At 38.9% G+C, this 17252-nt stretch overlaps 1 protein-coding gene and 1 long non-coding RNA gene across 3 annotated transcripts in view; one reads left to right on the forward strand and one right to left on the reverse strand.

The window, feature by feature from the left end:
* On the reverse strand, positions 1 to 15946 carry LOC122669686. The gene is made up of 4 exons (XR_006334067.1): positions 15937 to 15946; positions 14926 to 14930; positions 558 to 573; positions 1 to 62 (listed from the first exon to the last, which is right to left on the reverse strand). It is a non-coding gene; the product is annotated as an uncharacterized LOC122669686 (long non-coding RNA).
* Positions 1995 to 17252, forward strand: part of LOC122669684 (hepatocyte growth factor-regulated tyrosine kinase substrate) — a 27488-nt gene continuing 12230 nt past the window's right edge. Inside the window, exons 1-9 of one of the 2 annotated variants that reach the window (XM_043866514.1) lie at positions 1995 to 2130; positions 4823 to 4879; positions 4981 to 5048; positions 9186 to 9393; positions 9472 to 9572; positions 13974 to 14049; positions 14176 to 14235; positions 14303 to 14353; positions 14454 to 14532. In XM_043866514.1, the coding sequence (XP_043722449.1) occupies positions 2050 to 2130; positions 4823 to 4879; positions 4981 to 5048; positions 9186 to 9393; positions 9472 to 9572; positions 13974 to 14049; positions 14176 to 14235; positions 14303 to 14353; positions 14454 to 14532 (781 nt within the window). In that variant the 5' untranslated portion in view covers positions 1995 to 2049. The remainder of the gene's footprint in view (positions 2131 to 4822; positions 4880 to 4980; positions 5049 to 9185; positions 9394 to 9471; positions 9573 to 13973; positions 14050 to 14175; positions 14236 to 14302; positions 14354 to 14453; positions 14533 to 17252) is intronic. The other variant, XM_043866515.1, reaches the window with a different exon arrangement.

Raw genomic sequence — 17252 nt, forward strand, 5'->3', positions numbered from 1 at the left:
GTTATTAGACTTAGAAGCCGGAGAAGAGAAGCACCCAAGAGATAGAAGAGACTCATCTCTTTCTCTGCTATGCTTTTCTCTGTTCTCTTTGTCAAAAACATCAGAGTCCACCTGCTCCTGTTCTGACCTCAAAAACGAAGACTATGAAGAAACCCAGACAAAACTAAGGGTACCAACAAAAGTTGAGTCTTCACCGCAACCAGCACCACCACCACCACCGCCGCCTCCACCTTCATGGAAACCCCAATGCCAGTTATTTTGAGTTCACACCTTGAATTGCTAAGAATAGGGAAGATGATCCAACGAGCTCCAAGGGAAGATGATGGAATAAGAGTTTTTTATTGAAATTACTAAGGGGTAAAATGGGCATTTTAACTTTGGGTGCTAACTGTGCTTAATGTCAGGGGGAAGGTTGATATTTTGCCAAAGTTTGGGGTGTTCGTGATATATTGTATACTTACAGGGGGTGTTCGTGAAATTTTCCCAAATCATTATATTTGAACTTGATTTAAAAAACAAATTATCGGTTACCAGATGAAAGTTCACTCTGCTGTAACCTCTGTTTTTTTTGTCCTTGTAATATAACACACTTTTCCTTTCTTTCACTTAAGATTTAATCCTGTCACTTTACATCTATACTAAAAAGAGTGTGCAAAATAATGACAACTCTTTGACTCTGACAACTAATATAAGCATAAGCCAATATTTTTTAGGAGAATGATCTCTGTGCCGCAACGCAGGCTGCGTCCAGGAACATGGGCAGCCTGTGCAGGGGGGGCAGGGTGGTCATTGCACCCACCCCCATGTGCCTGGGCGCAGGCTGCGTTGTGGCACAGAGAACAGTGCCCCTTTTTTATTTTTATTGATAAGAGTATAAGTGTTATGTACAATAGTTCTACATCGGTCCCGTAAAGGCTCAAGTGTGGGCATATAATATATTGGGTTCCCTCCCCTAGTAGACCGGTTTATAAGGGTGAGTTCTTCCAATCGTAATATTGGTGCTTTCATTGACCCGTCCTTTGCGGTTGGCTACTTGGGAGGGGCGACTTGGTGTCAGAGTGCGAGCTATTAGGAAAGGGCTACCAGCTGTCGGGAAGAGTCCTGAAACAGGGTGGAGCTGCCTAGAAAGGGCTATCTGGGAGGGGCGACCAGGTGCTGAAGTGGGCTGACGAGGACGTCGACCGTTAAAGGGTGGGGTAATGTTTCAAGATTTTGAATACCTCTTTTATTATCGGCCCCCAAAAACTTTTGGGAGCTTGACAAAGGTAACCAAAATGAAGTTACAAGATCTCAGTTCACCAGTTTATTTACAACAAGATCCACCTCTAACCGAAACAACTTGAACCACCTGGGTTGGAGATTGGGAGTATGATGGAGAATAAGAAGGAAGAGAGAGAGAGAGAGAGAGAGAGAGAGAGTTTTGGAATTGTTTTTTTTTTTTTTGGCCCCAGGGAGGGAGCACGATGTTCTCAGAGACTTTAAAGACAGGAGTCGAGTCGTCTTCCTACACTGCACATCCCCTTGTTTTTCTCTGGTTCACTCAAAGGAATTGGTTTGATTCAAACCGTTATAATTGAACCAATCTATGCGGCAAGAAAAGTAATCGATCGGTATTTGATATAGAAAGGTTGGGTGTTTTGAATTACCAAGGTGAAGAGGAGGGTGCACGTGAATCCGAGCCGAACTTGGTGAAGGAGAGGTGATCGGGATGAATGTTCATGTTCATGAACGACTCACAGTCGTTCAGATGGAATATTCCTATAGAATAGATTTCATCTGAACGACTGTGAGTTATTCACGGACGATTTGAGCAATATAAATTAGTAGAGGTGGGGCTGGGGAGGGATTGTAATTATTGCCCTTTTCTTTATTCCGCTCCATTTGGGTTCAATCAAATGGATATGGGAATCAGGAAACCAAACCCCCTCCCCCTCCCCCTCCATTCCCAAGCTCACGCTCATAAAGAGGTAAACCTGAAAACGGTGCATTAATCGGGATTTGACCCGGTGTAGGATCGAGAGCAAGAGAAAAAATCGCACTGCTGGTTTAATGTCGTCGGAACCTCCACCTTTCCAGGAAGCAGCACGCTGCGACGTCTGCAATTGTAGTTTCAACGCATTCAAACGACGGGTATGCCGTTTTACTATTTGATGGGTTTCAATTTTACTTTTTCCTTCTATTATTTGCTCTGTATTCTCAAAGTCGTTGATCTACACCGAGTGTGTGAAAGTGTGTGTAAGAACCAAAAAAAACTATACTCTCCAAAGAATGAATATTACTTATCTCATAAAGTGTTCATGGATCTCTTGCTTGATAGAGAAATAAATTGCCACCGTAGATCCTCTTCTTAATTGAAAAAAGAAATGAAAAATTTCAATGAATCCTACTCGTTTAAAATTTTTTAATCGTATTTTTACTTTGTTTTCTTTTGAAAATTTCCGTAAGTATTTAGAATCTCGATCTTGCACTTCATGGATATTATTTTGCGGCTACCATTCCCGTGCTGTTTTTTTATTTTTTTTTTCTAATTTTTATTTTACTTAAATGTCGTACAAGGTCTGAACAGAATGCGGCAGTTGGATTTTCAGGCACTGAATCAGCACAATATGCCTCTTATAATTTTCTGGATCCCGGCCAATGTCTGACTTTGCTTCCTCATAAATATCCTAGAACTGACTCCGTCATATTTTGTTTATAGGAAGGTGTATTTGTTCACCTGTTCATCACAACCTTAGAAAGCTGATTTAAGTTGTTAACTATCTCTTTCAATCCCGAATTCCATATAAACTCCCTTAAACAGCCACTGTAAGAAGATAACGAAGAAGAAAAATACAGAACAAATAGTCAAGCCCAAAAACAATTCAGGACGCGCTTGAATTCCTTATTCCTCACGATGCTCATGCATCCAGTGATTTGCAAGATCTTTACAAGTTTGCTTTCGATATTATAATCCTCAGCAGTATTTAATTACAAATCCACTCTATGTTCTAATGAGCTCCTTTCTTTATGCAACTCTAGCTCTTCTTCAGGGCGGACGTTCTTGCTCTCTTTTCAAGCTAATGATTCCATCTATAAACATTCTATTCCCTACTGACATGATTACCAATTCACTACCTCATTCTTCTTTTGGAAGTTACCAAAAAGGCTGTGCTCAATTGGCTTGAAATCCATTCTAGCCAATATCCTGCAACCAGTGAGGTCTATATTACTACGTGTGCATCTATCATTGATTAATCTCCTCAATTATTGATTTACCACTACTGTATTTCTAAACTTCCCTCCATTAAGTACTGTCGTCAGTACCTGTGCACTTTAGAAATTAACTCTTGACCGGGACATTTCTTTTTCAATGAAATAACATTTCCTTGTTATTTATGGGTGTTCTCTATCCAGTAATTGTTATCCTCATTGAAATAAATCTCAACTCATCCAAGGCTTATCAAACCACATGGAGTCACCTATATAACTCATTTCCTTCCATTTCACGCGCTCTGGGACTTTTACTCATTGTTAATGGTTTTGGGATTGGATTTCACATCAGTAAACCAATCTGACCCATGATGGATCCGCCAATCCAAGAGTGGAAAAATCCAGAGGCCAGAAAGTTCTTCATAATTGGCGATATTGCACTGCCTACCTTTAGATGGAGTTTCTTTGAAAAGAATATTGAGCATATATAATATAATATTTAATTTAATATTGAGAAGTCCCCAATAATATTGTACTGACAATCATTAGATGGAGTTTCTTTGAAAGAAGTATGAGCATAAATCTAAAAAGAAAAAAGAAAAGAAAAGAAAAAGTAAGGCCTCAATATTATAACAATATTAGTAAAAACAGTAATGCTAATTAAGGTGATCTAGATCGAAATATGAAAAAAAGATCAAACACTGTTCATGTAAACAGTGTCACAGCCCATATTTACCTTGTGTGGGGATACTTTTTAGAAGATCTTGTGGGCCCATCAAGGGGAGAAAGCTTATATCCTAATGCTGCCAAAGTTTAGTTTCTATTTTCATATTTAGAAAGTAGGCTTAAGTTTCTAATTTCAGATTGTTACTATTTTATTCTGTTTTCTAAAATAGAAGTTTATATTTTGATGTATGGCAGCTAGATTTTATAGGAAGTTTATATTTTATAGGTTTTATGAATTAGTAGTTTCCTTTTCTAGATTATTTAGTTTCTTAATTAGATTGAGATTGGGTTGCTTTGTAACTGGGTTATTATAAATAAGAGTATGAGGCTGAGCAGAGAAGGACAGAGATTGAAGAGAAAAGAGTTATGGTTGAAGCTGTGAGACACGACAACAGTGAGAGACCGTGGGTGAGAGGATGATAGGCTGAGAGACTAGATTATACTGTATCCACAACACCTATTAAATGCAAATGTGTGATCCTGCTGTAAAACTCTAAGTAGTAGAGGGCTAGAAGCCAAGGTGTTCCCACTGGCACAGAATGACCTTACTGCCGAAGACCTTTGGACCACTTGAACCACAAGCTGTTCAGTTTCTGCATCAATACGACTGAAGAATGTGATAGCTGCCTGCAACATAAGTCAGAGAGATATTCTTGGAAAAATGGAATATCCATGGCTTGTCCCTCTCTTTTGGAGGTCAAGAAATGACACTGGATGATTTCCATCCATGAAATACAGGCCTTAAACTAATGCTTATATTACAGTTAGCACCTCTTTTAGTATTGCTAGCTATCTACTAGTATAGGTAGTATTTCATGATAGCAAGTTTCCATGTTCGTATTATTCAGTTGTTTTTGAATCTCTCTCTCTCTCTCTCTCTTCTCTAACTAGTCCCATTTCTATGCAGCATCACTGCCGTTGTTGTGGTAGGACCTTTTGCCATGAACATTCATCAAATCAAATGGTATCAACCTTACCATTTCCTTTATCTTCATCTTGAATTTAATATTCACCATGGAAGGGTAATCATTTGTCAATCCCATGTTTTCTTCTCTGTTGTTTCAGGCTTTACCTCAATTTGGCATTCAGTCATGTGTTAGAGTTTGCTCCGATTGTTTTAATACCTCATCTCGGTAAACCAATTTCTGTTGTTTCTTTCTCTTCTTTTTTTTTTTTTTTGTAATTTATATACGATACTTCAAGAACTAAAGTTGAAATTGGCTTGATTCATTTAGGCTGTGTTCAGTTGCCACCAGAAGTGAAATCATTCTACCAAAAAAAAAAAAGGAAGTGAAATCATTTTATTTTGATTTTTGAACACTTTAGCCATTGGGTGCATGTGTTGATAGTAGATACTTCGTGTAAAACTAAATTAAGGTCATTTTAGGCTTCACCAAATGAATTTGTATCTATTATAGACTATAATTAAACATGGTGAGATGTTATTGAAAAACAACGATGAAATGCTTTTGTTCTAAGTGGCAACCAAATGCAGTGTTACTCACAGCATGGCTGTAGATACAACTTTATGACTTCCTTTCTTTTCCTGCCTTTTGAAATTCTGGTTTATAAAGGGAAACAAGATTCTTCATCATATACTCGATGCTTTCTTCGCTTTTACTTTTTTTTTAAAAGATATGGAGGGACACTAAGAACCCTTATTTGTTTGGGGTTTATTTTGTCTTATGCAACTGGTATTCTTCACCAATCCTAAATTAAGATTGGAGCTTTTCCCATGGAACTTTATTTTTTGTTTTTTGGATAGGCAATATAACAATTTAATAAATGAGCAAGGCTCTCTTTCGTATAGTTTAAATTTATGTTCATTTGATACATAAACATAAATAGATGTGTTTGATATGATCTCATTAAAATAAACCAATATAAGCATAAATTCATAAACAACTAGAGAGTTGTTTATGATTTATCACCATAAACTGTTAATGTTTGTTTATGCGGGTACTATTAATGAACATGTGCAGAATTGTTACTTAAGTGGGGGGGGGGTAAATTGTTAAAAAAAAAAAAGAGGAACAAAGCATCTCTTTCTCTATATCTATCTATCTATCTATCTCTATATATATATATGGGAAAGAGAATGCTACCTGGTCGCGCAACCCTGTGTCTGGGCACCGGGGCACTGCACTGCACTGCATGCTACTTCCTATATATTATAATATTATATAATATAATATAAAGAAGGCTTTTGTTTTATATATATATATATATAATGAATAATATAAATAATATATTATTCACTTAAGCATACCAAAACTATTTTTCATTATATAATCTATTATGTCTAGTAGTAATCAGACGAATATTGTTTATAGCCCATAATCAATTGATAATTGATTATTCATAAATAGGTCATAAATATAAATATAAACTATGCCAAAGAGGGTCGAAGAAAAATATGAGAAATACAAAACAAAGGAGGGTGGGCAGTGGGCACCCTTTCTTCACCAACTTCATATTTTCATTTGTACTACCATAAGGTTTATGAAAAAACCTGCTCCATTTGATGCTATTTTTAAAACCCATGCTTATGATTGCTTCAGTCCGAAGTATACGACATATCTAGATCTGTCATAGTGGATTTGGAGCAATATCAATAAATTGTATTAAAAAATTGGTGAAAGTTCTATGAACGGGCACACCCTTATGGTTTGTATGGGTGTATAAATGAGAATACCTACTTGTGCCACATGGAAGTCTGATGTGGCAGTACCAACCATTGGATACCTTATACCTAAGGAATAAATAGACTCTTACTCTGAGTAGGAAAATAAATCCTAATCTAACTATGGTAACTTAGTTCCGAAACAACTTAACTAATAAAGTAGCACTTAAATAAACAAACCCATACTTGAACTAGGAATATAATAAAGCAAATAAAACTATAAGAATTAAACTCCTACGAGCTGGCTGGTCCATTTAAAGATGGCTGCTCAATCTCCATGAATCTGTCCCAACATATGGCGTGGTTTATTCTAGTTCGAGTGGACCAAACTACGTCAAAATATGTCCCAACCGGTTAGGCCACTGGAGAGGGGAAGACACACTAGAAGCAATAGAAGCAAAGGTAGGAGCGACATCGTCGAGGTAATATAGGCTATCCTTCTTACGTCCTCTACCAATCATTTTCCTTGTTTGGAGATCCTGAAAAACACAACAGGTAGGATACAATGTTACTGAACAGGTAAGGCATTTAGTCAGTTGACTAACAGACATAAGACTTAAGGGTAAGTTAGGAACATGAAGAACTGATTTCAACATAGGAAGAGAACACAAAATAGCACAACAAGAGGCGAGTACCTCAGTAGACGAGCCATCAACAAGTATGATTCTAGAAGGTTGAGTAAGTTTATGAAGTGAAGAAAGTACATAGGACTTACCAATCATATGAGATGTGGCACTGGAGTCAATGAACCATGGTGTAGAAGAAGAGGCAAAAAGTGCGCCAAGACTTGAATGAGTGATGGCAGCAGTGGATGTAGAGGTAAATATCTCAATTTGTTGAATACGCTTAAGTAATTGAGTTCATCGCGTAATGGAGAAATGAACTGACTACCTCCAGAAGTAGAAGCCTGATTAGTGTCCAAGGATGATGTCACAGTAGAATTTTAATCAGATGTAGACATGTAGTAGTTGCAGTAGCAGACAGTTGTTGAGCTCACTCTGGTCTACCATGCTTTGACCAACATGTATCAACAATATGATTCATCTTACCACAATGAGTACACTGACGCATATCTTGATTTTGTGTTTGTCCTCTGCCTCAACCACCTCCACGGCCTCGGCCACCTCATGAATCGCGACCTCTTTCAGAGAAACCAATGCCAAAGCCACGACCCCCATTATTTGAAACAAGTGCTGAATTTTTGCCAGATGATGTTGAATTAGATTTGATGAAGGTGGGAGACACGATACGCTGGATCCAACAAAATGCCTCATTCATGGATGGTATCTTTTCGTCACAAGAATTTCGTTTTTCACTGGTTGAAGGTCAGAGTTGAATCTAGATAAAAATTTTGCAACCAAGAACTTAACATGTTGAGCTTTAAGGATGTCAATATTTGTTGAGTAAGGTTGGTACACATTGAGTTCTTCCCACATGCTTTTCAAGGAACCATAGTAGTCACCAACAGATTTTCCCTTCTGCTTGAAGGAAAAGAACTTTTCATATAAGTCATATACCCTAGACATGTTCTTATCCTGAGAATAAGTTTCTTTGAGGTCATCCTAGACACCCTTATGAAACATCACATTGGAAGCCACAAAAGGTTTTGTACAAAGTACTGTGGCATTTTCTGATGTCCATTCCGGATATTCAGTAGCAGTTGTAGCAGGGGGTGGCTTTGTCAGATAATCCATTTTCTGCTTGGCAGTAATATATACTCTAACAGCCTGTGCTCAGATTAAGTAATTTGATGCACCGTTGAGTTTAATATATGTGATTTGGATGTTGAAAGAGCGCCTGGGGGGTTTGGAATCACCCATTATAGATGAAGAACACCGGATATACTCAATACAATAACAAGCAGTCAATCAAATAGCAATCTATATCAAATATCTAAACTTGAAGAATGTAATCAGTGGCAGCCACTGTTTGGTAGATTCTGATCAGATCACCAGATAACCGAACTATAGAAAAACCTCTTCTGATATGTCTCTAAATCTGGACAAATAAAAGTCAGCAGTAAAATAATAAGAATCTGAAATCATAAACCCAGAACTTTGGGTGATTTCAGAAAGCAGAAAATCAGGGTGTCAGATTGACACCAAATTTGGACCGAGGGAGCCTTTAAGTGGGTCCAACAATGACCAAAAGAATCAGACACATCTGATGGTCTGATAGTAAATAATTGCAGACAGAAACCTGTCCAGAAATTTCAGAAAAACAGGGTATCGCCAGCCCTTGGAGAAAAGCAATAACTCATCATCAGTAGCGTGGATCAGTCTCAATTAAAGGCAAGGATTGAGAACTCGGTGCTGACACTGGTTTCGACCAGCCAGAAACCTGGATTGTCTTGGTTTCGACCATATCTCAGTCAAAACCTGGTACTTTCTCAAGGGTAACTTGAACCTTGGTTTGAGGCCCAGAAGTTTTTTTGCTCTGATTGTTGTTGTGCTGCCTATTTTTGACATTTTGAACCCAAACCATGCATTAGTTTCACATAGAGAACAATCAAAATAATACTTGTGGTTTTGCCCTGATTCTTGTTGTTGCTGCCTATTCTGTGACATCTTTCTTTGGTGTTCTCTAGATCTGGGGGTGATGATTCATGGGCTCCAATAAATAGCGTGGATGCTGTGGCAGATTTGATTCCCAGATTAGACAAAGCAACTCTCGATGTGAAGGATGACCTAATGATGGGGCCAGACCTTATTGTGAATAATCAGGACTGCAGGTGTGGGATGCCTTTATGCATTTGTGTAGCTCCAGACCCAGACCCAGTTCCTTCTCCATTGAAGGTATGTTTTAGTCAAAAAATTCATTATCATCTTGAGGGTTTTCCAGAAATCTCTCCTACCATTTGATTTTTGTGGCAGATGCAAACTGCTTCCATTTCCACCACACAGTCCAGCCCAAGAGTAAGGAAGTTGGACAATGTTCCAAAGAATGCCCGTTCTGTTTCGAACAGCAATCCCAGGTCTGTTACATCTCTGGTACTGGGTGTTATACTTTATTTTATGTTGTATTCTTGGTGTATATAATGATAAATGACTATGCCCATAATAACTGTGGAGCAGCATGCCCTCCTAAATCAGCTGCAAGAAGGCCAACTAGAGGACAGGTGTTGAATAGGAGCAGGAACTCTCCTAGGATGAGGATGCACCAACCTGTGTCTTCCAGTTGGTCATGTGATTGGCCTCTCTGAAGACCTGAGGCACTAATATGCTCAAACTATCTTGCTAATGTGCAAATATCCTCCATTATCAAGTGAATGGTCCATGGATGGTTGAAATAATCCCTGACGCTATCACTTTTCGGAATCTCATTCAAAGTTCAACACCAGATCCTGTTTTTGGATTCTTGGTCGTTCTAACTGCAGATCTTTTTTGCAAGAGCTTTGCTAAATGCTTGCCAGAGTATTCTGGGGCTAATACACCTTATTCTCCTACAGTCTTACTCCTGTCTGTAGGAATGAAGCATCAAAGTTGTTATTAATGCTGCGTGTATTGGTGGTGTATGTCTAACATGGATGGATGATCCTCCATTATCATGTTAATGGTCCATGGATGATTGAAATAATCCCTGACGCTATTACTTTTCGGAAGCTCATTCAAAGTTTAATACCAAATCCTGTTTTTGAATTCTTGGTCGCTCTTAACTGCACGCCTTTTTTGCAAGAGCTTTGCTAAATGCTTGCTAGAGTATTCTGGGGCTAATACACCTTATTCTCCTACAGTCCTACTCTTGTTTGTAGGAATGAAGCATCAAAGTTGACATTAATGCTGTATTGGTTGTGAATATTTAACATGGATGATTTAGTTTAGTTTCTCTTTTTGTTCAAATCAGTATTGAAGCCTTGTCCAAATATGATCCATCAAACCTACTAACATGGAGCTCATCCATGTTAAGGTTAATCCTAGGTAGTGAAGTACCATCGAACAGGCCCATAATTGATCAACTCTTCTCAGCATTTTATCCTTCCAGCCCCAAGCCAAGGGGCATGCATGTGAGAGATGAGTTCCTACTTTAGTTTCCTTCTCACATGGCAGGCCCTATTGGGATTCTGCCATCCCTTGTCAATAAGGTGGTGAGTCATTTGAGGTCTGTAAGAATATAACTTTGCTAGTGATCTTTGTCTTCAAAATATTCTGAAAACCAAATGTTGCCCATTAGTTGTTCATTGTTCTGCATGGGAGAATTTATATTAACAGAAAAACTTTCATTCCTTTTTTAAACTCATGAAACATAGACATGATGTCCTCTTTGAGTGTAAGTAACACTTGTGAAAACTTGTGAAGAAACTCATCAAGACCACAGGACTTTTCATCTGCAGTAGCATCAATTCCCTTGGATTTCTTAACCAATCTCTTAGTTCCTGTGGGATTTCATTGAATTGCAACCCTGCCAAGAGAGTTAGTGTTGGAAGAGGCTCTCTATGGAAGTATGGAGATTCTTGTAATAGTCCACAATGTCCATACAAATCTTGCTTGTCTTCAAGAAGATGAGCCACCTTTAACATTAAGAGAGAACTGATATATTTTTTTTATAGTTTGCATTTTCTATTGGGAAGTGTTTGAACCTTGTATTATCAGCCCCCTTTCTCAGCAATCTGATCCAAGATTTATGCTTCCAAAATTCATTTCCTTTAATAGGAGGTCTTTTTAAACCCCTTCTAATCCTCCTAAACTCGAGTTCTTTCATTCTGCTAAAACAACAGTTTTTTTTGCAGGTTATTTTCAACATCAAGCTCATTCCCTTGTATTGATGTTGAACAAATTCCTGTTTATTCCCGACTTCAATCTTCTCTTTTAGTAACTTAAACTTCTGCCTCAGATTAGATGCTACTGTTTTTTTGGGGGGATAGGTAGGCCCCAAGGAGAGTTGAACTCATGACCTCTTAATTGTGAGGTGTCTGTCCTTGCCAACAAAGCTACCTCCATGGGGCATTAGTTGCTACTGTTCTCTCAATTTCCACAGTTTTTTTTTTCAAATTTAAAGGGTTAGGCCCAAAGTACATACGTCCACAGGTAAGAAATAGATGAACATGAGCAGAGGCTGGCCATGGCAAGCATCTTTTTTAATGATTGCTAGTCTTCATCCATGTAACCAGTGATGAGAATTCTGTTGACTATTCTTAGAGTTGACTGGGATTGTATGTGGAATATCAACCAGACCATTCCTATGTGAAATGAGATAAGTCTCTATTCAGTCCTGTTCTCCTCACCTTTCATGAAAAGGGCATACCCGAGGCTCCTGCCACTGCAGGGTCTGGGGAGCGTCATAATGTACGTAGCCTTACCCCTTGCTTCGCGGCTTTGCGGAATGGCTGTTCTCCTCACTTTAACGAATGGATTTATTTAGTAATATCCATCTAATATCCAAGGAAACTGCAATCTCCTTTTGACCTATTCCGATTTCTTCCTGGGAGATTGAAATTGCATTGGATCATTTGGGCATTTATCCCTGTCAGACTCTATTGAATGTACCATTCACCAGCTAACCTTTCAGCAAGATTAAATATACCAATTAGTGTATTTCTTTCTCATCACCCCCATCCCCAAGTGCAAGAACCTAAATCTCACTCACTTGGCCTTCGCCAATGACCTCATGCTTTTCTTTAAAGCCGACATTCTCTCGGTCCAATCCACTATTTCATGCTTTGACCATTTTGAGTCCATGTCAAGCCTCCGAGTCAACCTCTCCAAGTCCTTTCGCTTCCTTTCAGGTATCTCTGAGGAGCTCAAAGCTACCCTCCTTGAGATCTCAGGCTTCTCCCTTGGTTCCCTTCCCGTAAAATATTTGGGTCTCCCCTTGATCCCCTCCCGGTTGACTGCTCATCATTGCACCTGTGCAAACGGCTTCAACTGTGGAAAGATCAACTACTTTCCTATGCAGGGCACCTCGAACTGATAAGATCAGTCCTCCAAGCTTCTTATTTGTATTGGTCAGGTATCTTTAGCATCCCTTAGTTGGTTATTGTAAAATTGGAAGGCCTCATGTGCTCCTTTCTTTGGAAGGGATCCGAAACTGTCTTATCATACTGAATTAGGGAGGCTGAAGCCTCAGTGGTGGTGGAAGAACTCCTTTGGCGGCTGAAAAAGAAAAAATACCCAAAGAGATTGCGCTTTGATACCAAGTTGAGAAGAAGAGATTAGAGAGAATAGATTGGCTTGTCAGTAGTGACAAAGGCCGTTATTATTTATAGATGGATAAAGGATTACACATATGGTATGCTTAGCTAAGGCTGAGTCATAATACAGTCACAGTCCTTAGCTCACATACAATGAATCTAGACGGGTACAGAACCCTTATACTTAACTTCAACCATTCCATAACTAGAAAACTAACCTCCATGAATCCAGACAGATTCATGCTCCTCTCTGTTACATTGGTTTCTTGCATCAATCTTTTTTATTCAATTTACTTTGCCTCAATGCCAAGGTTTTTCCTTCCGGATTCCGTCTCAGAGCCAGAAGAAGAAAAACACAAAAATGAATTGCACCATCATGGTGACACAGAACACCTTCGTGGAGACTTTCCTAGCTTTCTTTCTTTTGGGCCATCTATGTCTCTCTCTCTCTCTTTCCCCCTTCCATTCTCCTTTTTTCCTGTTGCTGTAACACCACTTCTTTTGTTTTTTCTCCTTCAGATATCTCTGTATACATGGACATACGAATGTTAAATAGCCTTACCCATATTCTGTCCATGGGTGTGCATGTGCATGCATGTGTGTGTTTTCCTAAGGCCCCGTTTGTTTAGAGGGGACTTAGGTGGGGTGGGAGAATTGGGGTGGTAAAATGCTGATGTAGCACTTCAAAGTCCCACCCCAACCTTGTTTGGTTAATTTGGGGTGGTGAACTTACAAAAGCTAGGGGGACATCATTAATTGCTTTGTCTGCTAATGTGGCACTTCAAAATCCCACCCCTTTTCTATCCAAAGTCCTACCAAATTGGTGGGATTTTGGTTATTGTTCATGGGAAAAGTAACTTTACCTCAATTTTACCTCAACATTTCCACTCCAACAAAACCCCACTAACATGCGGGTCCCATCTTCCCAACAATCCCACACCACCTTCCCCTCTAAACAAACGGGGCCTTATTTCCTTTCCTATCCTTTTGTTGTCAACCCAACCCACAACATGTGGGACCCACCCTCACAAGTTCCCACCCCTTTTTATCCGTCAAACAAACAGGGCCTAAAAGTGCAAAAACTTTCCCTTCTAAAGGTATCTAATTTAGGTATGCTTTGATATTTTGTATTTGTTTTCTTGTTCTCTTACCATCCAAGCTGAATTTATGTAGATTCAGTACCATGTTAAGTTTCTTTTTACAGTTTGTATTTCCCAACAATAACTAAACTGAGCAAGACTTTTACAGTTCACTTTTCAGTCTAGGTCAAATGACAAATGGTAGCTTGGATCATCCTCAGATGGATTATGAAGTTAATGGTGAGGTAAAATTCTAGATGATCTGTAGAAAATGATTTTAAAAAAAAGTTTTACTATGGTTGCCAAAGCATTTCTACTGAATGAAATCATTTATTCATTTACTCCTTTGGTTGAATCATTTTGCTCTATAGGGTTTAAGAGAAGCTATTAAGAACAGAGACATTGCCGCAGTCAAGAAGCTTCTGAGTGAGGTATACAGTTCTTGATATATCCTGTTGTTATGGATTTAAAGACTCAAAACTGTTTTCATGCTGACAGGGTGTGGATGCAAATTACTGTGACAAACAAGGATTATCCTTGCTACACTTGGTACAGATTAATTCCAATGCTGTGTGTGTGTGTGGTTCTACAAAACTTTGAAGCAATTTAGGATGGTTATGAATATAACAATGGGGTTAACTGGCCGCAGGCAGCACTCTTTAATCTTACTGAGATTTCTTTTGCACTCATGGACCATGGAGCTAGAGTGGACTGCAAGAATGCACAAGGTAATTGGTTCCCACATTCAGACTGAACTATTTTACTTCGAAATTTTGTTTTTTTGAAGAACTTGGTGATTAAAGTTTTGTAGCAATATGGGTAATGACACCCATATGAAATCTATGGATGGGCACCTAGTTCTGCTATGTGGCAGGTTGGATATTACCAAAATTTTGTGGACTGATGATAGACCCCAAAGGTCCCCTACTTTCATCTCAAGTTGCATCCCAAATGGACCTGGCCATGTGCAGGGTTTATAATTGAGTTTGAGCCTGAAATTTGATAGGTGAGAATCCAGACCAGTCCCCTGATATCCATTGTTCAGAAATGCCTCATCAGCCTTCCACATGACAGAACTAGTTATGCCTGCCTAAAGATCCCATATGGGTGTGCCTGCTCACAAAACCTTTCATCTTAAAATTTTGTTTGACTAGTTGGAATTTAGGAGATGAATATGAGGAAGGAAGAAGGAAGAAGATGAGCGAAGAAGAGAGAAGTAGAAAAAAAAGAACACAAAAAAAAAAGAGAGAGAGTGAGTTCGGTGGAATGTTGTGTGTTGGAGTATTGTCTCCAACACACCTATATTACTTCCCTAATAATATGAAAGGAAATACATACATCTCCCTAGGGAGGTAAAAGGTAAAAAAGGAAAATTACAATATAAGGCAACTAGGCAACAATCTAGTTCCTATAGTACCCTTATTACATAAACTCTAACACTCCCCCTCAAGCTGGAGAATAAATGTCATGCATTCCCAGTTGCATAATAGGGTACCAAACTAGAGAGAAGTATTCCATATGTCCGCTAGTTGATCACCAGTCTTCACAAAGGGGTGCAAATGCAGCCAAAGGCTATCTTCTCCTTGATGAAGTGCCAGTCCACTTTGATGTCCTTTGTTCTGTCATGTTGCACTGGGTTGTGAGCAATGCTTATAGTTGTTTTGTTATCACAGTAGAGCTGCATAGGTCCTCCAGTGTCAAACCCAACTCCTGGACTATCCATCTCAACCATATGAGTTCGCAAACTCCATGAGTCATAGCCTTAAATTCTGCCTCTGTACTGGATCTAGCTACAACAGGCTGTTTTTTGCTTCTCCATGTGACTAAGTTACCTCCCACAAATGTGCAATAACCAAATGTAGACCTTTTGTTTGAGATAGATCCAACCTAATTGGCATCTGTGAAGGCTTCTATTCGCAAGTGATTGTGCCTGGCATCCAATAGTCCTTTCCCTAGAGAGGATTTGTATCTGAGAATGCAATATACAACATCCAAGTGTCCACTATTGGGAGCATGCATAAACTGACTCACTACTTCCACTGCATAAGAAATATCTGGGCGAGTCATAGGCAGATAGATGAGCTTCCCCACTAACCTTTAGTACTTTCCTGCATTAATAAGAGAGGGTCCACAATCTTCTCCTAGTTTGTGATTTTACTCAATAGGAGCATGGTTCGAGAACTCGGTTTCGCCCATGGTTTTGCTCAGGCAAAAAACCGAGCTGGGCTGAGATCTCGGCGAGTTGATGCACTTTTTTTTTTGAACTCGTTTGATGGTTTCAATGGGTTTTTGACCTAGTTTGGTCATGAAACTTAGTATATAACCTATTTTTAGCCATTTAAACACAATGACACTATCAAATTTTCCAAAATCAAAGTTCAAATAGGAGTTTGACTTCGGATCCTAGGTTGGTAGGCTACAACGTACTAATAGGCCCTATTCTACACATAAGTTAGTAATAAAAAGCAATCAAATCATACAATTAATGTAAAACAACTTAAATAAGCATTAGAAATGTAAAAGTGTAAAATACATCAATCTTGATGTAGATCAATGTTTCCACGCGTTTGGTGAAGTTATGTGGTGATTTTCCGTAAAAATTGCGAAGAAAGATGAAGTCTTAAGTCAAATTTGAGTACACCAGAGGAATGCTCACTGAGAAGGAAGCGACAGTCGAGATCTCAACTTTCTCGGTCAAGTTCTATACACTTTTATATGGCGGTTTAGTGAGATCTCAGTCAAACTGAGATCTTGGCCGAGATAATGTATTATTTTCATTTTGCCTATCATCTCATCTCGGTAATCCAAAAAACCGAGATATTACCAAGATCTCGACGAGTTCTTGTTCCATGAATAGGAGAACTTGTTGGTTTGTAGCCCAACATCCATGTCTCTTTCAAAAAATCAAGGACAAACTTCCTTTAACATATGTTGATTCCCCTCTTGGACCTTAACCCTTCAATTCTCAAGAAATACTTCAAAGGACCCAAATCTTTAGCCAAAAAAGGGGATACGTCACTGTTAGAGGCGGTGTGTCCTGTAGGGCTCGTCGAGAGCTTCGATTTGATATATGATTCGACCCATGTTGTTTAGTACCTCTGCCCACTCTGGGTTGACTTTTTTTGTTGGTCTAACTGGTTCAACTACTCTTCTGATATATCCTCTACATCATTGATTTTGCTTCTATTGTTACTTCTTATTTGGGGGAATTAAAAATTTAGAATATCAAATTGTTGAGCCAGTTAGGTCTTCAGCCTAGCTATCTCAGCTTTGTCATCTCCATTCACTACAATGTCATCAACATAGGCAATAAGGGTTGTAATAGTACCATTACCTCACCGGGTAAATAGGGTGTGATCAGCTTGACTCTGTGAATACCCGTTCTTCTGAATAACTTGTCTAAACCTCTCAAACTAAGCTTTTGGAGACTGTTTGAGACCATATAAAG

The sequence above is a fragment of the Telopea speciosissima genome, chromosome 7, assembly GCF_018873765.1.
Source record: "Telopea speciosissima isolate NSW1024214 ecotype Mountain lineage chromosome 7, Tspe_v1, whole genome shotgun sequence".
NCBI classification, from domain to species: Eukaryota; Viridiplantae; Streptophyta; class Magnoliopsida; order Proteales; family Proteaceae; genus Telopea; species Telopea speciosissima.